General features: G+C 46.1%; 2 protein-coding genes across 2 annotated transcripts in view; both read left to right on the forward strand.

The window, feature by feature from the left end:
• The window catches only part of LOC140216740 (Na(+)/citrate cotransporter-like), a 31,844-nt gene extending 23,355 nt beyond the window's left edge, over positions 1 to 8,489 (forward strand). Inside the window, exons 4-5 of the mRNA XM_072287238.1 lie at positions 7,573 to 7,688; positions 8,286 to 8,489. Coding sequence (XP_072143339.1) covers positions 7,573 to 7,688; positions 8,286 to 8,439 — 270 coding nt within the window. The 3' untranslated portion in view covers positions 8,440 to 8,489. The remainder of the gene's footprint in view (positions 1 to 7,572; positions 7,689 to 8,285) is intronic.
• Positions 8,490 to 9,326: 837 nt separating this feature from the next.
• LOC126543028 (solute carrier family 13 member 2-like) overlaps positions 9,327 to 26,735 on the forward strand; it is a 35,894-nt gene continuing 18,485 nt past the window's right edge. Inside the window, exons 1-4 of the mRNA XM_055061256.2 lie at positions 9,327 to 9,417; positions 14,566 to 14,694; positions 16,010 to 16,129; positions 16,825 to 16,905. Coding sequence (XP_054917231.2) covers positions 14,600 to 14,694; positions 16,010 to 16,129; positions 16,825 to 16,905 — 296 coding nt within the window. The 5' untranslated portion in view covers positions 9,327 to 9,417; positions 14,566 to 14,599. The remainder of the gene's footprint in view (positions 9,418 to 14,565; positions 14,695 to 16,009; positions 16,130 to 16,824; positions 16,906 to 26,735) is intronic.

Genomic DNA, 26,735 nt, shown 5'->3' on the forward strand with positions numbered 1-26,735 from the left:
GTTGACCTGCTTTCAATCAGTACAGAGACGAAATGTGCCATATCCTTTAAGAGCAATGGTGATTAGAGAAGCGAAGGCAGATGTTGATCGGTGGATTACACCGGCATCGAGCATCTTCTTTATTTCTTCCTTCAACCAACGTTTCTTCTCTCGCGACATATTGTAGGCCTTGCGTTTCACTACACTCTTGTCGCGAAGTTCAAACGGTACATAAACTTTGCTGTGGCCTTCGGATAGCCCCGATGCATATTAGCTCTGGATGCCGCTTGACAACGTCCGCCGCTGTAGTGGCGGATGTTGATTGATGTGAGTGGCGGACGCTTCTATTGATGTTCAGCAAGTGAAAACGAAGACATTTGGTGGTCATCTCGAGTAGTGACTTCCCCTTCCCAGCAAAGGGTAAGGGAAGCTTTAGCTCGGGCCCAACTCCGACGCGGCCTATTCAAATACATCTAAAATGCAAAAACGTTTTTTCTGAGATAACCCCTTTACCAATTTGAAGGAAATGTGTTGCATTTGAGACAGAAAGTCAAATTCTAGTGGCTCTTGGTAGCGTAATTTAGACTAAGGACTAAATTTTATCGCAAGAATTTTCAAAAATTCGAAAATTTTAAGAATTAGAAGCACGAAGTTTACAAATTAATAGCTCTGCATCGAAACACATATTGCGGTTCTGTAATGGCACCCGTTGGATCATTGAAAGCGGACAAATTCTATATGTTATATTATATATTACGCGAATTTAATACGGTGTGTACAAAGGTTCTACAAAAGCTGTATTCCCATATTACTAAATTTTTTTTTAGATTCATGTGTAAGATATCAGTTTTGTCCGCTATAGATGTCCTGTTAGACGCAATTCACAGAGTTGTGGTATCATTTTTCATTGTTGGGTTACAAAGTTGTAAACTTGATAGCTTCGTTTTTTGAATATTTTGGATTTTTGCCCATTTTAATAAAAGATTGATGACCACAATCAAAATTTCAAAACCAATAGTCACTAGGACTTAAGTTTTTTTTTTAATGCAACAAACCTCGTCAAATTTGGTGAAGGTGCAGTGGTTCCCGAGAAAAACGAATTCTCCTTTTACATGTATTTAGATACGAGCACCCCAAGCTAAAGCTTTCACTTAAGTGGTAGCTGTTTCATGACTGGGCGATACAAGAGCAACTGATATTTTACTTCATCAAGTACGAGAGCCTTAGGTAAGGGGCTTTTTCCTTTGCATGTGATCAGCACTTCCGCCCACTCATCATACGTCTGTTTCTTGCCGTCGTAACCACACGCCGTCACAAGACAATCTTCCACGATGCTTAGGTCCGGAATTTCGCTTTTGTTTACAACTGTTATCGAAGCTCCATTATCTAGTAACACATTGACGCTCCTCCCATTTCCTTGCACAGAAATGTACACAAGCTTGGCACGATCGGTAAGGAAGATGGTCTCTTTAAATGAGAGAGGGTGACCTCCCGATGTGAACTTTGTCACCTTTTTACACCGCAGTGTGTTATCTTCATTGTATGAAGTACTGTAGCCGTTAGAAGCACTATCTTGATGCTGCAAAGTGCATAAATATTTCATATTTGTAAGGAAGTCATCAAAAAATGATTATGGGGTTTTACGTGCCAAAACCACTTTCTGATTAGGAGGCACACCGTAGTGGAGGACTTCGGAAATTTCGACTACCTGGGGATCTTTAAAGTGCACCTAAAGCTAAGTACACAAGTGTTTTCGCCTCCATCGAAATGCGGCCGCAATGACCGGGATTTGATCCCGCGACCTCGTGCTCAGCAGCCCAACACCATAGCCACTGAGCAACCACGGCGGGTGAAGTCATCAACAGTATGCGGCGTTCGTAGTTGGACCATGTGCTGCATGCTCTTTGGCAAGCCTAATATAATCAGAGGTACGAGGGACAAGTCCGATAACGCGGAGTCAGCAACATGTAGCAGCCTTCGCTTCTCAAAAAAAGTATTCAACCAGAGTGCCGAAATTATACTTGAAGGCTATAGCGCTGTTCCAGCTCGGGAGCTTATTCTCGCAGAAAGACGTCAAAAAACTGTCTCTGCACTCAGCCCATGGCCGGTGCGCTCTTTGGGTGATTCTCAAGTCACGCCAGATTTTCGTCGTCATGCCTCGTAGGTACAAGCGCATATTCATAACCTTGTCAAGGTCTTGACGCCACGTATTTTGCTCGCACGCGTACTCAGAAACTCAGCCAAGCTTGAGCGGTTGCAGGTGACCAACCGTCATAAACATCCGGTTTTACCGGTTCCAACAACGCCCTCCGAGAATGCCGGAGGTCGTTTTTTCGTCACGAGCTCTAGTATTTGTTGCTGGTGTTCACTACTTCTCTGCTGTATTTCCATTATATGATGAAAAATGTCTTGCGCACTGTCATATATTCGGCCTTGTTCACTCGTGCTGGTCGTACACGGTTACGTTGTACCACCAATAGCAAAAGGTCGTTCGTGAGCATTTTGAAGAAGGGATCAGTGCTCACCCAAAGCAACAAACCGTCCTCCATGAAAAAGGCTTGCCGCGCTCGCGTGCTTGTCGACGTACGCACAGATTTCAATAGCGTCTAAGCGCATGGCCCTCGGTAAAACGAGGCAGATGAAGTGCACAATACAGGTTCGGTTCCTGTCGGTTGTGCCAAATGTGTAATAAAACTGAAATACGTCAGTTTCACAAGGTAGCCATCCTTGTTTATGATGATTAGGCTGCTGAGCACGAGGTCGCGGGATCGATTCCCGGCCACGGCGGCCGCATTTCGATGGGGGCGAAATGCGAAAACACCCGTGTACTTAGATTTAGGCACACGTTAAAGAACCAGAGGTGGTCGAAAGTTCCGGAGTCCTCCACTACGGCGTGCCTCATAATCAGAGAGCGGTTTTGGCACGTAAAACCCCATAATTAATTAATAGTTTATGATGAAGATGATGCTCTTGATGAGTTTGGCGCATACCCACTCAGGGGGATTGACCAAGAGTCGGGCAGACTATACTTATGTGCTCAGGCAATGAATTTAAAAATCTATAATATTGTTGCATAAATTCAAACGAGGACAGTTCAAAAAGGTTCACTAGACTGTCATTCAATCAAGAGAAAACATTATGTATAATATAAATGAGACAATAAAGGAGGAATGAAAAGAATAATACGGTCAACAATGAAATCGGTCTGATTCAATAATGAATTTTTGTAAGGGGATTCAAACATTTCTGTGTGAATGCCCAAGCACAGACGCTCCGAAAGACAGCAGGACCGGAGTGTTCAATGGTAGGCCGAGCCGTCACAACTGTAATTTCTAATGTCATTTTTCTCTTCTCCCAAACTTTTCCCTTCTTCTTCTCCTTCGCAACGTGGATACTCGCTGGGAATATTTTTTTCGAAAATGCATAGGGAATTCCATTTGGGCCAGGGTTTTTTTTAACGTCTATTTTCAACACCATCTTCAGAATGCCATTTCCTTTGATAGTGAGGTTCGATATAGATGGTAAAGTAGCGCTATAAAATGTCCAAAAATTGTTATCGCTTGTAAAACCCGGTTTGAAGCGCGAATTGAAAGCGTCATAAATTATCGTGGAATCATTAATTTGTTTGCCCTGCACTTGAAACGTGTCGTAATTCCCTGATCTTGCCGACACCTCACGCCAGCACTTCTCAGGTGACGTTGAAATAAAGTTAGGCAATGATTTCCCATATGAATTTTGCTTCTCTTGGCCCACCTTATCTTTAGGTCGAGAGGATACTTTCAATACATTTTGTTTATAATGCAGGACATTATAGCAAAGTTTGTTGTTCTTTATTATTTAGAACCTGCCACGGTGGGTTAGAGGTTATGGGGTTGCGCTGCTAAGCACAAGGTCGCGGGATCAAATCCTAGCCACGACGGCTGCATATCCACGCGGGGGGGGGGGGGGGGCGAAATGCAAAACGCATTTGTCCCGCGCATTGGGGCCGCGTTAAACATTCTCTGGTGGTCAAAATTAATCCGGAGTCCCGCACTACGGCGTGCCTCATAAATCGCATCGCGGTTTTGGCACGTAAAACCCCAAAATTGAATTCAATTTATTGTTTTTAATTTCCTCTCCAATTTCAATGCCTCCCTAGAATCCCACCGGTTTTCCATTTTATTTTCTTTAGGATAGTTGAAACAAAGCGTGCGCTGCAGTCATTTACGATGTCCTTAGAGCACTCCCAGAGACGGTGCGCATCATATGAGCTGCAACAAAGGCGTTAAAATGGAAAAGAAGTTTGCCTAATATTGATACATCATCTGCCCTGCAAAAATTGCGAAACACGGAAATTCTTACGGCTTGGATTCACGAGAATATTTGAAACTGTGAGTAAAGCAGCATGGTGACTTGAGATTCCAAGTACAACTTCACAATACCTGTTCGCGCTTATGCTGCCACTAACAAAAGAGAGGTCAAGAAGTGATTTAGAACTTCCTTGGACTCGAGTGTAGTTATCAACTGATTGGGATGAGTAGAACTCAAAGGCAATAATCACGTGCGATTTTAAGAAGCTGGAGTATTACCGTGATAACGGGACATAGTCGTCCAGTGAATGATGGGTAGATTGAAGTTGACCGTCATAATCTTCCGATCACCCGCCTTTATATTTTATTGCATGTAGATCTATCATATGAGCTACTGGAGATGCAGGCCTGTACATGGCCCCCACAACATATTTAATATTGCAACAGTACACTTTCCAAAAGATGCATTGTACGTTTGGCATGCCCGGCATTCTAAGCACACCTACTGACTTTAAAAAACACACACACACACATCATATGCTTTGTGCCACGGCCTTTTATAAACACGCTGTACCCAGGTTCAACGAACTCACCATCGTAAACTACACCTGTCAAGCAGGTTTCTGTGACAATTGCTACGTCAGGGTTATGTGTCATAAGAATCACTTCCAGTATTTTTTTTTTACTTATTGACAACGCTGCGACAGATAAGTTGAGAATTTTTAGTTCCTCACGTTGGGCCTTTCTGTGTCATTTATTATTTTCCTTGTCGATGCGGTAACGAGACAATTTATGTGCATTCAAACAGTACGAGCACCACCAACGCTCAATTTATTGTACGTCAGCTTTACCTTCGCACCCCATTCTTTTTCTGCGCTAGCGCTTATCCATAGGTGCCTCCGAATTTCCCGTGCTCTTTTCGAGAAATCTTCAAACACTGAAAGGTCGCTATATTTTATTTTATAACAGTTCTTTAGCACCATTGTTGTTTACCGGTAGTCAAAAAATCTTATGATGACAAGACAGGTTTCGATCCCGCTAATCCCGCAATCCTGCTTTCAATCCCGCTAAAGTTATTCCAAAATTCTTCTCAAATACCTCTACTTTCACTTTTCTCTCTGGTGTTTCGGTAGTCTCAGAAGCAGTTTCTTTTATGCCATAGACAATCAAGAGTTTCCGGCTGCTTCTGTTGCAAAATTCGTCCACCTTATTCACTAATGCTGTTAGTTTTCTGTCAAAAGTAAACACGGCTGCTTCCATAGCAGAAGCTTTTCTCGTCCAAGGCCGTTAAGCTGCTTAGCTGTCGCTCCGTAGCATCGGTTCTTTTCGTTGGGGACGTGACTTGCTCTTCAACAGCTGCTTGAGATTATTTAATTTCCTTCATGATAAATGATATGTTGTTCTGGCCATCTAATATTTTCTGTAGACGTTATTTCTCAGTGGGTCTCGCATTCGCTCCAACATCACCACAAGCCAAGAGACACAATTCAAAATGCAATATATATGCAGTGGACTTGGCCCAAGCAGCAAAAAAGGGTTATCACTTCGATATCGGTTATCAGGCAGAAGATTACTAAACTGCACCGCCAAGCAGGTTGGATTTTTTTCAGCATAATGTCTTGTGCGCTGCTGCGATGCCCACTGCCGATGTATGGTCCCGTAGCTGGCTTTATAGGGGCAGCCCCATCCACGTGCGCTGACGTCACCGATGTCGCCTTGATTGCCGTTGCAGTGGCTAAAGTGATGAGGAGATGAACATATAGGAAAGATGCTCTCCACGTGCCTGTGCCGGTCGATTAGAATCGGGAACGAAGCTTCCTCCCAATGAGGCTTGAAGGCTGTCACCGTGGCACCATGTCGCTGAGGCAAAACCACCTTGCTTCAGTAAATGCGTCGTATAATGTGTGTGTGCGTGTGCGTGTGTGTGTGTGTGTGTGTGTGTGTGTGTGTGTGTGTGTGTGTGTGTGTGTGTGTGTGTGTGTGTGTGTGTGTGTGTGTGTGTGTGTGTGTGTGTGTGTGTGTGTGTGTGTGTGTGTGTGTGTGTGTGTGTGTGTGTGTGTGTGCGCGCGCGCGTTGTATTGTGTGTGCGTTGTACTGTACGCTTTCAACATTTCTTTCCCCTTTCACCAATGCATGTTCACTTCTCTGTAAAGATTATAAAAAGCTTTTCATCTTTCGCAGTTCACTCATTGTAAAAGTACAGGCGCGGCCACTGTTAGAGGTCACACGGAGTGGGTGGCCGCGCTTCGCGGAGCGCCACGAGGGGCGCCGCGCGAAGTAATGCGACGCAAGTGCACTCAGCGCCAGAGGCGGAGTTAGCTGCGTGTCCTCTGCTACGTTTCCTCGCACTTCGCCGCGAGCAGCGAAACCTAGATTGCGCGCGCTTTGGAGTACACAAACCCTGTAGCAATAGTGCGTCAACAGGTAGTATTCTAAATCAGTTATTAAAGCACGCAGGCATGCTGTACGCCTAAAATTCTTAACTGCGACTTTTACTTTTAAAAAAGTCCCTATTGTCACAGAGGGTCGATTACAGAATTCGCTAACTAAGGAAGTAAGAAATCACACTACAAACAAGGGATGTTTATAAAGCTATGCTTCACATTTATTATATGGTGAACACGAAGAAGCCCAGACCACTGCTGCAGATGAAGCTTAGAAGAAGGTCTCCTTCCTTTCGAGCATCATGGCTACAGTCTTTTGTACCAGAGCGCGTGTGGCAAAGTGGGAGGCACCGTAGCAGACGGCGTGCAGCCAACTCCGCCTCTGGCGCTGATTGTGCTTGCGCCGCAATTCTTCTCGCGGCGCCCGCTTGGTGGTCCGTGGAGCGCTGCCACGCTCGCCGTGTTACCTCTAACAGTGGCCGCGCCTGTGCATAAAAAAATGAATCAAGTTTGATAACGTAAATATTGATCAGTGCTAGCAAATGCTTACTCAAGGTGAAGAGCGCTCTGTCTCTGTAGTTTTACTCTGGAACCTTCGTTGTCGACATCAGAGAGACATCCGCATCGGAAAGCCTCACATGCCTAGTCTTTTGTACTAATCGTGAGGAATAGGGTAACTTGAAAAGAGCCGCCAGGTATGATGAGCTAGCACCTGGAATAAGATCGGTGATAATCTCAATGCCACATATATTTCGCTTGTGTTTTAGGTATGCTGCATATTAGTATTTATTTTATGCTCTTTAAAGATGATAAATAATACATTGTTCGGACTCCAAAGCTGCTTGTTATGTGAATGTAAATTTTTTTTTGTTCTGATGCGATCATGATCCTCGCCCCTTTTTGCATGCCTCGTCACGCAGGACCTCGGAATGATATTGCTGTGTTCACTAGTCATGGCCGGAGCGGTGGAAACCTGCAATCTGCACAAGAGGATAGCCCTCAGGTCTTTACTCGTCATAGGAACGAGTAATATCAGGTACAAATGCGCCAGAAAGAAAGGCCATGTTACTGCCGTCAAACATATAATTATGGGCGAAACGCGACGACTTCTTTTGGTAAATATGAATACAAAAGCCATGTTAAGCAAAGGGCTTAAGATTATCTTCAGTTTTAATTTTAATAACATTTCTTACCATTGCACTTTAATATCACTATACTACAGTCGAGGCAAAATGGGTTCTCTTGTTTATTTGGGCTTGGAGGATGAATGGGAAAACATAATCTCTTAACTTTTAATTCATTACACGAAAAGCGTGCCCTTCATAACAACAGTGAAAACAAAAATTATGCAGCATAGTATACTTTCGCTATATCTCTTTAAGAACCCCATATCTGAAGTATTGCAAGAAGGACGGCAATGACCGAGAAAATAATTCGCGGTTGATGACCACATTCACGAAAACGTCATGACTGCATTATTGAAGGTTACCAAACTGGTCACAGCTGTAACCTTTTTCTGCATATTTACGTACCGCGTACAAAATATAGTGATAAATTTTTACTTCTGTAAAAGTGTGCTATCACCATAGTTACCTTGGTCTGTGTTTTATGTAGTTTGCCTTTTTTTTTGCAGACTGCTACTTGGATTTATGCTAGTCACCATGTCATTATCCATGTGGATTCCGAACACTGCCTCGACGTCCATCATGGCACCCATAGTCATGGCTGTCGTAGACCAGATGCACACCCCGACTAAATCGCCTTCCAAGGACGTAGAAAGCAAGTAGTGTGCCACCAACAATTGTCTTGCTTACGTCACACTACGGGTGATCCCCCCTGCTGAGCCTAAAAGAAACCGTATAAGTTATTGAGTAAACAAGTGTGGGCTTCTGACTGCAATTAATAGCATAAAGCTAGAATAAAACTGTCATGATGAGGAACTACAATTAGTTTGCTGGCTCTTGAGAAAATCGAGAAGGGTGTGACGATGTGTAACAGGCCAACGTGTTCTTTTGCGAGCATTTGAGCAGCGTCCTACAAACTTCAGTTGTTACGTTTGAAGGTGAGCCATACCCAATCATCCCAACATAAGATAATCTCATATGAACACATGTGTATTCCGCATAAATGCTCATATATCCCCGTGCATCACACGGTGCATGTCTCATATGATGTCTATGTACATTTAACCGGGCCTTTCAGCGATAAATGTATCCAATCATCAAATGTCGGGGTATCGAAACACAATAATAATAGCAGACAACACTGCGAATACGAATGCACGTCCAAATAACCTCAATACTTCAACACCCTTAAGGAAACCACGAAGCATGACATTGCGTGCCCAATTCACACGCGTGCTTTACAGGAGAAGGAAGCTAAGGGAGGCTGATGAAAGTGTTATCGTTAGGCAAACTTCTCCATAACCTTTTTTTACATTCACCATCGCTGTTTCTACGTCAACGGGGAGCGTCACAAATATGCCGAAATGAAGCATGTGAATATTTAGCTTCCTAATAGTGAATGCATGTGAACTGTACCATGCTATAATTACTGTCGATAGAAAAGCTTGTGTATAATTCCTGGTTGCCACTTTTACCAATTTCATTCGAGCACTGTATCTTTCTGTCATTAAAGCCTACAATCCCGGGTCGCTCGTGCGTCGCAGGTTCTGATCTTGAAACTCTCACCAGTCGACGACAGCCAGTTTACAAAGATGGCGAGAAGGCAGGTGGCGAGGATTCTTCGCTGGCTGCGGATTCCGAGTAAGGTTTGACCTAAATTCAAGAATAATGTTTTGAATTCCTAGTCTGCAGGTATGTACATTCGAGTATTTCAATTCGGTGAGCCATAGTTTTGGCTTCGTCAATAATCATCTTTCATGCGTCTGAAACAAATGAACTTGCGGAACGCTTTACGTATCAGGGGAGTCGACAGTGCTGAGCTTCCGTCAATTACTTCGCGTTCTAGGTATAAATGGGAATCGAAACGTTGCTTATGACCATTCTCTCACAAATGACGACACAAACATCGATGATACGGATAAAATTCGTGTACTTGCCATGAAAAAGGCTCCAATTAATTATTTTTCAATTTCTAGGAAACCATGAAAGTTGCAAAAATAAATCATTTGGATTCCTATTTTTGGCAAGTGCACTTATTTTCTCGGGTACACCGATTTTCGCGTCGTTCTTTGTGAAAATATGGTAATAAGCAACACACCTATCCCAGGCAAGTATAGAATGCAAAGCACGTGAAAAATGAAAGAAAAAAGAAAACTGGCGATCCCGCGCCGCTATAATGGATGTCCAGCGAAGCTGAAAGAAAACCACCACTGCAACTACTGAAGGAGTTATGCAATGCCTCATGGCTTTAGAGTAATGGGAGTAATAGTAATTTTAACAGCACGCCGTCGCCCATAGCGGTGCTGCAACAACATTGGAATCAGTTGCTAGGCTTGTAATTTTACATACGAAAGGCAAGGGACGTCACACCCCACGTCTCAAGCTGGTGTCACCGCGGCCGCTAGCGCAGCAGTAGTCTTTACCGGGAAACGTATGCGGGGAGCGCTATGGGCTTCGCATTGCTATCACGAACGCCTTATCACCAATTATGCGGTTCGGATACTTGTGTTGAACTTGGTTTTTATTGACACGTATGGTGTTCTGTATGTTGTATGCGTCAATCCAAAGAATGTATGCACTGTTCGCTTCATTTTGCTGAGTGCTTTTAGCCTCTGCCTTACGGGGGTATGGGCCATTGATCGTTATAGCTTTCGACATGCTGTTCTGTAAGTTGCATGCGCGGTTTCAAAGAATGTGAGCACTGTTCGCTTTACTTTCCCAAGTGCTCGTAACCTGTGCCTAACGGTACTACGAGTCATTGCATTTTTGCTTGCTTATGTGGGGGTACGAGTGATTACGGGGGCATGGGCCATTGGTCGTTATAGCTTTCGACATGCTGCTCTATAAGTTGCATGCGCGGTTTCAAAGAATGTGAGCACTGTTCGCTTTACTTTCCCAAGTGCTTGTAACCTGTGTCTGACGGTACTACGAGTCATTGCATTTTTGCTTGCTTATGTGGGGGTACGAGTGATTACGGGGTATGAGCCATTGATAACGATAGTTTTCTGTCGACGGACGGGAAAGAATCCCGGAATCCATGCCATATACAGCTTCGCTGTAAAAATTGCACATCTTTAGATTCCCAAGTTCCGGATTTAAAAGAAGAAAAAAACGTGCGCGTACGTAGCTTTAACCAGTAAACCACAGGAAGCAGCAGTGGGTAAATATAGCTGGTATTCCTGACGCCACTGCAACAGAACGTGCTTTTAAATGTCTGTCTTACTGCTCCAGAAATAAAATCAGTAGTTGCAGTTTACCGCCGAACATTTCAGTGACTATGCAGATTACACGTTCTTTCAACAGTATAGATTTGTGCCATCTCAGGTTTTAAAGGTGGGAGCTGCACGCGCCTCGTAGAACACGGCGAGTAAATGAAAACTCAATACGTTGCATAAAATTTAATGTATGCTTTTAAAGTACGTTGACAACTTAATTAAAAAAAATTGCTCGAAATCTTTACTGTAAACAGTATAATTTATTTGACAATGGAGAGCTGAGTTCGGCGGGTCGCTCGGAGCGATACTGTGGCGGCTGCATACCCTCGTCCAACTTCCCTTCCGAAGGTCCCAAATAAGTAGCAGTTGCTACGAAAACCTCTGGTCTGTTTAAGCCAATTTAGTTAGTCAATACAGGGCGCACAACACTTCTAAGTGCGTCATCTTGGCCACTGCATCACCCGAAGACTTGAGCACCCGAAAGATGGAAGATACTTCGCCAGATAATGATGTCTCATGGAAAGGCTCTGCGGCTAGACCTGGTGGCTCAGCCTCAGCCGAGTCCCATCCAGATGCACTATAGGGCTTTCTACGAAGGTAGTAAGCGGTGTACCAGGATCAACGCTGACGATAAGAACAAACGCCGAAGCCCAAAGGTCGGCACCGGTCATGGCACCACTCAACAACGAGGAGTCGCCCCAGCTTGAGACGAGTGGACCACCAGAATCTCAACAGTCCATGGACAGTTGTTCGCTGACGAGTGGCAGCACTTTCACTTCGCAGACTGTTTCCAAGATGCCGAGGAAGAGCGGCGTATGGAGTGCCATACTCCACTTGTTGGTCTCATCTCAAAAGGCAAATCAGTGGCATTAAAGTTCGGTTACCAGTCGCCACTGCTTGCGAAAAAGGTGGAGGCTAGCCCAATTCAAACGAGTACCGCACATTACCGTACACAACTTCCCGAGCTTTCGCTTAAGGTGCCAAAAGACCGATTATGTGTTTTCACCTTACACCTGTTCCCATACGAATGATACAATACGAGATAGGCACAAAGAAATACGAAAGCTTCGTTTTGCATCTTGCATCATACAGAATTACTGTACACCTTGCTTTACTTGAGGATACACGATATTTCATTGATCTCCTTGCATGTCGGAAACCAGTTTTCCGCGGAAATATATTTACCTTCTGGTCCTAAAATTCAGCGTTGTGTAGTAGACAGAAGAATGCAAGAACTTATGTCCCCAACCCCAACGGTAATTGCCGTGCGTAAAATAGGGGCAAGTAGTACTTGTTTGGTCAAGTTTGGAGGCCCGTCTAACGAGCTGAAAAAAAAAAACATCTGCTACGATGGGCGTATCCGGCGGCCCAAGCGGCCCAAACTTCGAGCTGTTTACTGTAATCCCTGCTCTCTACAAGGACATGTGTAGTGATGTGTAGTGATGCCCGGTGCATCATATTCACCAGTCAGCAGTCACGTCAAAAGGGACAGCTCGCTATAAATGCGGCTTATGAAAACCTGGTGAGCATGGTATTGCGTCTGCTCTTTGCCCAACTAAAAGACGTGTGGCCATGTGAATCAGGAGGCATCGTGGCCTAACAGATCAACATATTGTCACACAAAATTGATTTTCTGTATCATAAGAAGATGGCGATAGTCCAATCGAAGAGCGTGATGCATATCCCCGCTCGCGGGTGCTGTATTACAACATGCTTTAAACAAAAGGAAAGCCACAAGTACACACTTCTTCCGCACCAGCTGCCAAGTTTCCGGCACTAAATTCTAGTGGCACTGCCGAGAAGTTCGCGCGTGGCCTCCAAGACGAGAAGTGTGGCGCACCGGTGCCTGCGGCCACTGAGAATTGTTTCTTGTCTTGCGGCAGACCCAGCGGCGCGTACTCGATGACCCAATTTACCAAGGGGTTCATTGAAGGACGGCACGTATCCATTGAATTCATGGCACAGCTCGCTAAAGTGTTGGCGCGAAAGAGGTTCATTGAAAAGCGGCACATACCCAGCGCATTTTCGAAACAGCCTGATAAAGTGCCACAAGCCTGTCCTTGAGGAACACCTGTGACGTGGGTTTAATACTGCTCAACATCGGAGAAATTTAAAGTATATCTTTCCGTCTGTGGATCGGCACATTCCCAGTGGCGCATGCCAATTTACCCAGGTTCACGTGAAAGACGTTCATTGAAGAGCGGCACAATTACTGGCACATACCTTGTGACGCAACTTGGCATCATAGAGAACCATTGAAGAACAGCATGGACCGAGTGGCACATACGCCGTGCTCCAAGTAGGCATGAAATAGTTCCACGTAACAGTGGTTCATAACCAGTCCCCGATCTAAATTGGCACATGTCGGTGCGAAAGAGGTTAGTTGAAGAGTGGCACATCTGAACACAAGGCCACATACTCAGTGACCCATGTTGGTCTAACAGTTGGTTTCGAACCCTGTTTACTCAATTTAGAACTTCGATGGACTACCCATTCAACCATGGATGGCACAGGAACCCATGTAAGCGGGAAAACGGTTTGAGACAGACAGACGGACGGACGGACCGCTTTGTGCACTCTTCAAAAACACGTGGTCCGACTGAATACCATAGCGGAATGGGTAAGCCAACGTGAACGACCATGCGAATTAAAGAGGTAACATGAGTTGGTTGGTGCGGGATTGTACGATTATTTTCGCAAAACATCGCTTAAGATACCTAAAGTGTATCAATTGGCGCCTTGGAAGTACACTTGCGTAACAAACAAGCAATTGCTCGGCTGCAAGAAGAAGCCTAAACCGAAGCTGCCATGCACATTGATGCTCTCTTGGACCCCTGTGTTTTGTAAACGTGACAGCAGACGCACGGCATGGATCACTCCTATGGATCTTTCTCTGCAAGTAAATAAGGAATATACAGTGGATGTCAATGACATTACCTTGCTTGAGCTCCAGGCCATGCACGGTGCCACTGATGATGCCTCATCATCAGATTTTACAGAAGTGCACATATACACCGTTTCCTTGAGGCTCATGAAACAGCTGACGAAAATCAGCAAAGCAACATCAATTTGCAAAAAGAGACGTACATTTCACAAAAACACGTCTTTACATGGTCACGTTCTCTGGGCACAAGGACATAGCTCTGACTTGTTCACTGCAATAGCAGATAGCCAACCACAAAGAAAGAACACGCACGCACCAACGCATATTGTGTCAGAATCATTTACGACTTTCCTAGCCCGAAACAATTTCTCACACTCGACACACACCCACCTTGGTGGCGTAGTGGATTTGACGTTGCGCTGCAAAGCACGAGGGCACGGGATTGAATCCCGGCCACAGGGGACGAATTTCGATGTGGGTGAAATGCAAGAACGCCCTTATAGTGTGCGTTGTTTGCGCGTTAAAGAACCCCAGGTGGTCATACTTAATCCGGAGTCCTCCACTACTGGATGCTTCATAATCATGTCGATGTTTTGACACGTAAAACTTCAGAATTTAATTTTTATTTTAACGTAGTACGTGTTCTTATCGCTCCGCTGGCATTAAACTCAACTTTTATCATGTTTCTAGGGAGGCCTCTCGGCAGAAGATACTCCGCACGACAATGCTTCTTTCTGTGGCATACGCTGCGAATATTGGAGGAACCGGATCTCTCATTGGCACGGGGTCCAACCTTATACTTAAGGGTCTCATGGATGAGTGAGTAACATCTGGAACAGCCCTTCCTTGTTCGAATTGCTCGTGGTGCAAGTAAGAGGAAATGGGGATACTAATGTTTCGTACATTACATTGGTTGTCCTTCACTACGTCCGCGTAGCGGCCATCAAAACTCGTGGCAGCTCCATTGGCAGATGTAGAGTCAAACTCCTCAACTAAAGCACATTTTTTTAGTTGCTCCTCACTTCAGGAAGAAAGGGAGTAGATATTTTTATTACCTAGCCCGGTGCCTCATAACTAACTCCATGATGGCTTTGACACGTGAAACGAAGGTCTCCTGGAAGAGCCTAGAGAGTACAGAGTAGCTTGTAAAGAAGCTCCAAACGGCAGTGCGGCCAAGGCAACAAAGTATTTTCAACAGGGAAGCTTCGAGGAATGTTTCGGAGTAAAAGCAAGGCCATAAGACATCAACGTTATCGAGATAACCACCACAGTATTGGAACTCTGGTTGCCTCACAGTGCCCTAAATGTAATGGACGATACGACGATACAAGAAGGCCTGTGCAGCTGGCCAAAGCGTGCTCACTCTTTGAGAAAGGTTTGGATGCAGTGGGACGACTTCAGAGAAGTAGTGATATTGCTGTTCGATAATCCAGGCGAAGAAAAAATATATGCGGGGTGAGCGAAAATTTCAGATAACTATTATATTATTGCTTTAGTTGGCTCCTTCTTCAAATAGAATACCGGCGCTATTCGTGAATATGAATATTTTTCCAATAGTTTTCCCATATTGCAAGTCACCAGCTCAGAGCAATGGAGTGAGAAATTTGAGAAAAAGCGCAATAAATCTCATGTTTGCGGCCACAACAGAGGAGTTTCGTAGTGGAGCAGCCATGCATTTCTGACTAAACGACAGTCATTAGCACATTCCAATCAGTTCAGAGTATGCCAATACACTGCTCTTTTGTTGCTATCACTCCATTTGCGTTTTTAATAAAGAATACTTCATAACCTGTTATGTAATGATTGAAACTCGCTAACTTTGTGAATAGTGACTAGGATGTGAAGCTCGTTTTACATGATTCATTCAGTTGCTGTTCATTATTCGAAAGCTATTAAAGATGTTCTCGACATTCGATTTGTGTTTACTCGTTCCTGGCGCTATTAAATTTGTGCTCGATTCCGCCGCGAAAGCTGCTATTCTCACACCTTCAGAAATATTCCAGCTGGAGGTGAGTGAATGTATATAAGTGTATAAGTTCGTGAACATGGTTGCTTGAAGTGAACCACTAAGCTCGCAATGTCAGTTCGTACGCTTCGGAAAGTCTAATATTCGCTCCTGTTTGTTTTCAATCAGCACTTTTCCAGAATGTACAGACTTGAGCTTTGCAACATGGATGCTTTACAACGTGCCGACCATGCTGATTTGCGTTTTCATCGGGTGGACATACCTCCTATTTTCCGCAAGGAGAGCAATGTAAGAAATTAAATGTCAGATGCAGCTCTTATGTTCTTTTATTAGGATACCATGTGTCACTGAAAATTATGTTATACTGAAAGAAGCAAGCGCAATAAATAAATGTTAGTATTGGTGGTGCAACATTGAAGGGCGAACTAGCTTACCACCTTATGACTTTTGAAACTATGACATGTAGCTAGGTTACAGCTTGCAACAATGTAATGCAAGACAGACTTTACCTGAAAACAGAGAGACTTAAGTTCTTTTTAATTTTTCAGAGAATGCGATGTTGGGTGGCTTACAAGAAATAAGAATGCACACAATTCACGAGCTTACTGGTATATTAGCCATATAACAATACCGCAGCATTAGGAGTAGCATTCTGCGTTTAAAAGTACGAATAAGTATACTTGGGGACACGGAACGTTGAAAATATGATAAACTGAGCACAGATATAAAGTACAACAAACGCTTGTGAAAGATCTACCTGCTGCAGCTACGTTGTCAAACAAACTTGCTTTGTTTGAAACATAACATTGCATTTTCATTGTGAGCGGCGTAAGATTGGTTCAGACATATGGCTAGAAAAATGTTATCGACTACAATAAAAAAATACAGAACAGACGGTTATTTGTTTGCAGTTTGTCGAATATTTTTTACATCAAGTGAAATTATACCGCAACATACATTTGTGTTTCGGGAATGTGCTGCAGGAGAGTACCTTCCTCAGGTGCAGCGGACGAAAATATTCGTGAGCAGATTTGGAGCAGATACCGGGACCTGGGTCCTATGAGGCAAGTACTAATGTGTCTGCTATTACGGCCAATCCTAGCGCAATGCTATCGACTCTTTATGGGTTTGTTGAGTTCGCACTTAATGTGAAAATTTGCAAATTACAGAATTGAAGTTACCACTACTGGCATACTATAACTTGCTTTTTCCAAATGAATCTAGCTAGCGCAGCTCTGAACGAATATTAGATGTGCAGCCGTCGATTAACTTCCAGCCTTTCTTTATACGTTCCTGTAGAGCGTTAGTCTGAGCTGACAGAATATACAGTTAAAAGGTTAGCCGAGCTCGTTTTGAAGCGAATGTTTGTTGCGGAGTCGGGCGGGTTTTGGTGCTGTGGTCGGGGGGTGGACTAGGTAATTATAGAGAGCATTTTCGGCATTTCTGGGGTTATCTGAGAAGTTTCTTTCACTGCAAAGTTCTACAACTGGCCTCTGACTCGTTCCTATGTTCTGCCTGGTGGTTGGTGTGCGTAGAGGAGAGAGAGAGAGCAAATGATAAATGAAAGGTAGGGAGGTTAACCAGGACTGAGCCCGGTTGGCTACCCTACACTGGGGAAAGGGAAACGGAGACGGAAAGATTAAAGAAAGAAGAGAAAGTCCACCGGGGATATCGTTCAGTCACTCAGTCCGGATCACAGACGCTGACTCAACCCTGTATCTTTCAAATATCGCAGCAGCGCTTTTGTGGCCTTTTGTAGCTGCGATATGCGAGGCCATGGTCCCAAGATCTTGTTCAAGGTGAACGGTTTTCTATCTAACTGGTTGAGAGCTGTGCAGAGTTCTTGTCTTTCATTTTCAAATGATGGGCAGTAGCACAGTAGATGGTCTATAGTTTCTTCGACACCGCAGGCATTGCACTCGGCGCTATCAGCCATTCCAATTAAAAACGTATATGCATTCGTGAATGCGACGCCCAAGCGGGTGCGGGTAATGATTAGGAGGTGGCATCGAGAGGGTGGGATGAAAAATAACAACGCGCGCTTGTTGGTTATCGCCAGCGCTGACGTTATCGGCACAGTGAAGAGAGCTAGCGCGCCGGGGGTCTCATGATGCATTAAAGCGCGGTCAGCCACAACGGTGAAATGGACGCAACAGCTTCCCTTGCACCGATTCCCACACTGTATCACTGCGTCGGGTCGCATGTTCTAAAACGAACCTTTCCTTGCCTCTTCGTTCGACTTTGACACTGCTGCTGTCGCTGTCTTGCGTGCCGCACCTAGAGGTGGTTGAGAACGCATGGTAGGGGTCTGGGAGAAGAGAAAGGCAGTGTCAAAGGGCATGCCTTGTTTGGGGGGAGCTTCGCCAGAATGCCCTCGCCCCGCAAGAAGCATTGCAGAAGCTGCAGGACTTGCTTTCAGGATCATGAGCAACATTCCGGACAGGGAGAAAAGAGAGAGGAGGAAGAGAAGCGGTAGATCTTGAATGCGGCCCTCTATGATTTTCGGAGTTCTGGCAGCCCGCTGGTAGCCGGAGGGCAGTAAACTAGTTCCGGTCCTGATAGGAAGCCACGTCGGCTGGAATCGCAAGACAACGCGAAGCTGGCTGAAGTTTGCAACATCGAACGTCGGGAGAGCTGGCCGCGGGGTAAACGCAAACGAGCTACCAGCATGGCAGCGGCCAGCGAGGCCGGAGTGCGGTCGTCGTAGTCGGTCCACTTATGTGTTGCGAGCTTGAAAACATATAGTTGCATTCGAAGATATGATCACTTTCGCGAAATTTCGCGCGACTCGGTCCAGGACGTACAATGGGCACCTCACATTGCACAGCGCAACAAACGGCCGCCTACACGTCCGATGTCAAGGCGTGAAATCGTGCGCAAGTGATGCATGCCCAAAAGCGATCGCGCGAGGATCGCTGCTTACCGCCATCACGTCCGCCACGGGTGGAATTGATTAGTTGGCGTTTTGTAATCATTTGACAAGACACGAAAAAGCAGGATGTCGGGTACGTCTCATAGGCTTAACATTTCGTGCCGACATGCTTAAGCTTCCATTTCAGAAAGTTTTTTTCGGCAGATGGTTCTTCTCATCTGCCCCTCTGCTGAAGGAGCTGGTGATGCGTGCCAGACCAGGGCGAATTTTTCTTCAACTCTGAGGCTTTTCTTGCGAGAAACCCGTATGGGTTTCCTTTGTAGAAATTGCTACGAAAGGGTGGGTGTCTGATTTACCCTTTATTATTTACTTCTCTCCACCATGCGGGTTTGCGCAGGACTACTACGCAAAACACTTGTCTTTGCTTCGTGTTGCCGAAAAATTTGACTTCGCCCTGCCATCTGCTAGCCGCCTGGTTAGCTAAGATGGTAGAGCGGCTGCCCCGGAAAGGCGGTGGTCCTGGGTTCGAGTCCAGACCAGGAAGAATTTTTCTTCAACTCTGAGGCTTTTCTTTTGAGGAACCCGTATGGGTTTCCTTTGTAGCAATTGCAACGAACGGGTGGGGTGTCTGATTTTCCCTTTATTAACGGCTGGTGCATGACAACAAACGCCGTCTGTGACTAGCAGAAATGTTCACACAAAGAACAATATTGGTCGCAATCATGAGAGCAATAAGCTAATGTACGTGTGGTAATTGCTCAACCAGTGCATACATTTAACATCAAAGGACTAGTTGGAATACATTGGTTTCGAGCTGCCAACCAAACATACGACGTAGGGAATGAGCAAGCACTGGCTAGCTGCCACGCCTTAGCTAATTGAAGAAAGACTGGATATCACCGCATATACGCGAGAAATGTGAAAAAGGATAGCATCAGGGAAAGATCAACCGCAAAGGCACCATAATGTATGTAAATGAGCGTCTGCAAGTTTTGCGGAACAGGATACAAATAACATGCACGCATGAGAGCGGGGCGCGCTGTTCACAGCCGGGAAGAAGCCTTCGCGGGACACAAACATAGAAAAATCTTCAAATGGTTCACCGCCGTACGTACCAAATCGTCTCGCAGGGTCGAACACTGCGTTAGAAGCTAAGAAGATAGCGCTAGAAGTAACGAAATCTGAATGTGACCATAGCCTGGTTGCTGAGCGAGGTAAACGTCCTCAAGCGCCCACGTCGCAACCAGTCAAATCCTCTCAAAGATGACGGCGAGCACTCATCGCCTCATTTTGTAGTATGCTTGCCAGATGAATTCCAGAGAACAATCAAACCTAAATTGTCCATAGCGGTTCTGGCAGCTGGCGGTTAGCCAGAATCGTCCAGCCAGAGCAGAACGAACGCGTGGCGGAAGGGCGTCGCGCGATGGGCGGGGCATACCGAGAAAAGCGGAGGTGCTCTGGGTACCTCTGGCAGACCGCGGGTGGCCAGAAGTGGAAAATCGAAGAGGCCCACAACATTAACCAACGCAGTCGCCAAGCTATTGAACAACTCTAACACTCTCCCCTCGTGGCAGCTCGCCTAAATGGCGTGGGTGGGGGCAGTACGAATTCAGAAAGCATGCGTCGCTTGGGGTGTCATTAGGAAAGTCAGAGTTTCGCTCGAAAGTAGAAGCATTAGTTGCGATAGCAAATTATCAGACAGCCATACAATGTAAGGATAGTAACTTTATCGCCCTATCAACTTGTAAACGTTCGCTCGCTAACTAAATTAACAAGCATGTTACCAGCGCGAACAGCAAACACGCACAGATCGCACGGAATGACCGTGGACACTCGCTGTGGAAACGGTGGCGCTTGAAACGCGGCAGCAGCAGTGAGCGAAGTGATCTTCGTGCTGTCAATCGCTTCAACGCAAAGTGAGCGCCGAGAGCACACAGCACACACAAAGCTGCGAGCCGCTGACGCACCTAGACTGTGGCCCCAACGCAGATCGCTCTCAACATACGGTTGCGTGACTGGGCGTAGCCGGCACATGCGCACTTGCAGCCGTAGTAAAACGTTGCCCCCCCCGTCCCTCCCCACCCCCGGTGGCTCGCAGCGTTCAATTCCTTGTGAGCCACAGAAGACAGCGCGCTTCCTCTTCGCTTCCGTCCGTTTAGCACGGGCGAGATTAATCCGCCATCACCGTTTCCCCTCGCACGTCTTCAGTCGCACATACAGCGCAGGTGCGTGGCATTGGTGTTATCGCCCTTGCACTATAAACAGTACGTCACGGTGATGCCCACGCCGACGGGTGAAATGCTCTTGTAGTGTCCGTATAATTAATATCGCTATGGAAGGAAAGGCTACACGTGGTAACAGTTGAGGACCAAGTGGACAAAGTTTTATTCAATGTACAATGAGGGATGTTTCTTAAGTTTCTCAAAAAGAATGTCCAAAATGCCACGGTGCTCATGAGGCTTCATCATAGGACTGCCCAAAAATTAAGAAAGAAATTGCTATCCGAAAAGAAATGGCAAGGGATCATCCCTCTCATCGAAAAGCCACTGTTAAAATCAGGAAGCGATGCTCCGTCGTCGACGTTCTTTAAGGAAGGCTTCTGCGTCAGCGACGCGTGTGCCACGTCCACTGGCACCTGCTCCACTGCCACCCAGGCCACACACATCAGAAAGGTCTACAAATGACAAGGGCACCGACAAGAATACGGACACCGAAGCCTGGCCTGCGTTGTCGAAACGGCAATCACCAGCAAAATCACTGCACACTGACGGAAGTAGTACACCCCGAGCATCTCCTGCCAGTGTACTAACTTAACAGGATCGGCGAGTGGTTATGATGGTGCGATCACTAATGAATACGATTCGCATACTACTGAACAAGCTGCCGACACCGACAGCTCAAAGTGCTTTACAAATACTGGATGCACTGAATACAGTACTTGCAAGCCTCATATAAGCACCATGGCTAACCCCATACTTCATCTTCGTACTGAAGTGAGAAGTGCGAAGATTTTTCAATAGAATGCCAGAGTCTTGAAGTCCCGCATCTGGGATTGGCGCCAATTAGTCTTGAAGAATCGGTTTCCTACACTTGTCATTTGCGAACCGTACGTATCAACTCCTTGTAGATTATCTGGTTACGAAGGTTTTGCTTCTTCCACGAAGCAACGTTCACTTTTACATCCGCGCGGATTAGACCTGTTTCACGTACTGCTCAGCCTTATGACTTCAACCAATACATAGGCCTCCACGTCAGAAAGAGCGAAGTGTCTTTCACTCTTTTTGGTTGTTACATCTCCCCATCAAGGCAGTTTGAGTGTGAAAGACTGAAATACATATTACAGGAAACTGATAACCCATGCATGGGTCATCACTGGGGACTTCAATGCGCAGCACTTGCAAGCACGAAGATCAACTTCAGAGGAAGGAATGTTGTGTACCTTGCCTCTGATTCTGACCTGTGCATCATGAACAATGGTAGCCCGATGTATCTGCGGTGTCCTGCGTATAGCAGCTGCCTGGACTTGATCTTAGTGTCACAGAGCTTCACGTTACATGGTAAATGGTTTTGTGACATCGAGACTCAAGGTAGTGATCACATTCCCCCCAACCGAAAGATTATTGGACTCAGTCGGTCTTTCTCTCGTGGTGTCTTGAAGAGCATTGACTGGACTGTGTTTACGTCGCTTATGGAAGAAACGTGTCGGGCAGATTTCGCCGGCAACGTCGATGACACCATCGCAGAAGCAATGACAGCTGACAAGTGTTTGTTATCGCTGTCGTCAAACCGAACGGATTTCGACATTGAACTTGAGAGACTTCGTGCGCTTCAACGGCGTGCAGACAGGCGATACAAACACAATAAATTAATTTGTGATCTCCGAGACGCACGACAGATTCAGAAAAAAGTTCAGCGTCGCATAGACAAACTAGAGAGTTTGCGATGGACGAAATTCGGTGAATCACTGGACCCTCGCAAGCCGCTTTCACATATCTTCAGGGCAGTCTGTTGTGTTTTTTCATCCCAGCAACAATGACACCCGTATGCAGCTTTGGCCCTCCATTTCGGCCAAACTGAGCTTGGTTTGGCAGAGGAATTCTGTGCGAGATTGACTGGCGAGCATACCAACACGAACGTTGATATAAGCCCTGCGGCTCAGGTACTAGGAGTGGACGTGCCCGTAAGCATGGAAGAACTCGAAGCTGCCCTGGCCGTTTCTAAACGATGATCCTCTCCAGGCCCTGACGGCGTCACCTATGCTACCCTGGGACACTATGGACAAGAGGCAAGAAGAAGGCTTCTGAATAGTTTCAACAATTCATTGCATAGAGGTACAGTTCCCCGGCAATGGAAGTTAAGTTGACTGGTACGTTTGATAAAGCCGGGAAAATCTCCGTTGGACTTGGCGGCATGTCACCCTATCGCTCTGGCTAGCTGAATCGGAAAGGTGATGGAAAGGATGGTCCTTGCATGTCAAGTCAAGTCAAGTCAAATCTAGAATGGTTTCTCGAGCGTTACAATATCTACCCCGCTTCCATGTCAACCTATCGTCGGTGTCGTTCCTCAATTGATAGCGTTATTGGCTTGAAAACGTTTGTGCAAATGGAGAAAAATCCGTAAGCGCATATCAGTTGCGCTGCTTCTCGACGTGAAAGGCGCGTGTGACAACGTTGCACATGACGCCGTCATTAACTCCCTGGAGACTATCGTAACCGGTGGTCGCATGCTTCGCTGGTTATCCGACTACATAACTCACCGGTCATTCTTTGTACAAACAGAAGATGGCCCCACAGCTGAATATTACACTTATTGCGGCATGCCTCAAGGAGGAGTATTGAGTCCCATGTTGTTCCATGTGACACTCATAGGACTTGCTGAAATTTTGCCTAAAACAATCTACCTTTCGATATACGCAGATGACATCTGCCTTTGGATGTCTGAGGTCACTCGCCTTCAGGTTCGCGCGGGTTTGCAGCGGGCATCAATTTGACATCAGCATACATTGAAACACAAGGCTTGATTGTATCGACTGAGAAATGTGCATTGATTGCATTCCCACGTAAACCTATGACACCATATCCGGTCTCCATTAATGGACATACTATCACCTATGGAAAACCCCATCGATTCTTGGCTGTAATAATCGTCCGAAATCATTCCTGAAGCCCTCATTGCACGTACCTGAAGAAAAAACTGTTGTCGATTGCCCAGGTACTGAGATTCCTGTGCGGAAAAACATGGGGCACATCTGTACGCTCCATGCTTCAGTTGTACAGTGCTCTATTCCTAGGTTATTTACGCTACAACCTTCCAGTGTTGTCCAGTACGTGCCAGTCAAATATTCGCTCATTAGCGAGCTTACAGAGCCAGGAACTCTGCACGAATTTAGCACTTCCTCACTGTGCATCAACAGCTGCAACAATTGTGCTCGCCAAAGATCATTTCATCCAAACATACGGTGCCATGAATTGTCTCAGGACGCATGTCTGTCATCTTTGCCGCGTTTCTGATCATCACTTGGCGTTCTAGCCATTGCAGAGACCTCGTGCAACGTTTTCTTTCGATCTCCTCTCTCTCTCTCTTTTCGTCCCTATTCCCCTTCCCCACTGCAGGGTAGCAAACCGAACGGGCGTCTCGTTAACCTCCCTGCCTTTCCTTTCTTCTATTTCTCTCTCTTTCAGTCTCAAAAAGAAACATCGCAATTTTTTTTTCCTGTGGAGCAGTGACGCAGGGCGCGCTGACGCCGAACTGCTATAAATCACCGCAGCGTCAAGACGGCGCTACGCCAAGCGGCCGCCCAGCAAATCAGCACTTTTGTACCCGACGTGGTATCTTAGTGACTATGTCGTTGCTCGAGGTCTTAGGATCGATCGCGACAGCGCCGGCCACATTCTGACAGGGGTGAAGGGGAAAAACGCTAGGTGCACGCCACAAAATTCCACGTGGTAAAATTATTCTGGAGTCCCTCATTACGGTGGGCCTAATAATCAGACGGTGGTTTCGATACCTGAAGTAGTATATTTTATTACTGTCGAACACTTCTGCCATGATGCGATGTGTCGTGTGAGCCAGTGACCGTGATAACATTCTCGCAGGCTATGAACAATGGCCCACAACAACACGTCAAGAAAACGCGTCTCGCCGTGTGTTCTGTGTAGTACGTGGACAAACACAGATGAAGCACAGAAGAGAAGCATACCTTCACCACTCTCGTGTTGCACAATACGCTCTATACCTTAAACATTCACCGTCGACGTCACTGCTAATTACCATCGATTATCGGAACCAGTACGAACGCTTTACTTGCACCGATTCCCACAGTGAATGGAATTTCCATATTTTGTTCTTATTGTTGACGACCTACTGTCGGTTGCCACGACTTCGCGGCCTACTAATTCTGATCACCAAAATATCAACAGTAAGCTTAAGTGGCAGAGCGCCGGAATTTCATTATTTTCGGGGTTGTCCAACACAAGCTTGTCGGTGTGTCATCATCTGGAGAGAGGCAAATGAGACATTAAAGGCAGAGAGATTGGAGACTTATAGCGTGTCCGGTATTCCGGCAAGCGTGAGCGGTTTGTCGGTTTAGCGGGGGTGTAAACGTGAGCGGCTAGACTGGTGGCGTCAGCTGGTGGCGCAAAGCTCAAGCACACAAACACAAAGCTAATTACTATATTCTGCTTAGCTGCTGGTGTAAATTTTTGACAGTGGCGTAATCGTGTTCACGGTTACGCCGCTGCCAAATATTTGCACCAGTAGCGAAGCAGGATATAGTGGGTTACTGCAGCTTTAGCTCTGCGTTTGTCTGGTTGAACTCTACGCTACCAGGCGGCTGCACCGCTTTGGCCGCTCACGTTTACGCCCCCGCAAATCCGGCAATCCGCCCAAACCGCTCCCGTTTACCGGAATAGCGGACAGGCTAAAAGTCTCTATTAACTTGAAGATGGATAGGTAGATCGTTCCGTTGCAACACAGATATCCAGTTTTCTACGCTGTACTGGGGAAACGGTAAAGGGAAACGGAATGTTAAAAAAGAAAAGCACACAGAGAAAGACAAAAAGATAAAAAAGCAATTCACCGTCGATTAGAATACATCTTTCAAACGGAGCGAAGTATGGCGCGACTGCCTCGCTAATCTGGAGATCGCGAAATGAAGTGCGTAGGTGACGCGTGGGCGCTATTTACAGCAGCCGCGACAGACAGACCTCCCAGACGACGCACGCTACTTTGGTGCGATCTCGTAGCCATCATCACTGCATTACGGTTTTCTTCTCACGCTTTCACCATACCCTCCTCCTCCGCTTTCCACCTCATGGTTACGGTGCATGCTGCTCCTCCGGTTTCCTCATCTCGTCTTTCATACCCCGCTGCGCTTCGCTTTCGCTCTTTCATCTTTCGCTGTGCTCGTTCGCTCGGTACGCCGACACCCACGCTCGCCGCAGCAACGGGCGCCTAAGTTTTGCACTCTAACCCCCGTATTCAGAAATGCAACTTAAGTTGGAGCCCATGCTTGACTTGATGTAAGTGGCGCCTATCATGACCGCGCCGAAAGAAACGCAGTGAGCGTCTTTGGGCATGTTAACGCCAGGCGTCATCTAAATCAAGTCAAGCATGGGTTTCGACTTGAGTTGCATTTCTGAATACGGGGGCAAGAGAAAAGAACCACGAACACTCACAAAAGCAAGGCGGGTATTATAGTAGTTCAACCAGGTTGGTTGAACGGAGGAACTTTAGTAGTGTCTTCCTCACCTTCTGGTGTGAAGATCGTATCAGCCGGCAGTCCAAGATGCTCGAAAGTAGCCGGTTGTCGAGAGGTGTCAACGCCGTCACGAGCGACTTTTCTGGGAGCTGTAATGCGGACAATAACGGAGGACATGCTCCACGCTTTCCTCGCTGCCGCAACTGTTACAGACAGCACTATCAGCCATTCACGTGCGGCATGAAAATGCATTCGCACAAGGCACTTCACTCCACAGCCGGTAGAGAACAATAGTCTCGATTCGGGATAGTCTAGTTGGAATG

The sequence above is a fragment of the Dermacentor andersoni genome, chromosome 3, assembly GCF_023375885.2.
Source record: "Dermacentor andersoni chromosome 3, qqDerAnde1_hic_scaffold, whole genome shotgun sequence".
NCBI classification, from domain to species: domain Eukaryota; kingdom Metazoa; phylum Arthropoda; class Arachnida; order Ixodida; family Ixodidae; genus Dermacentor; species Dermacentor andersoni.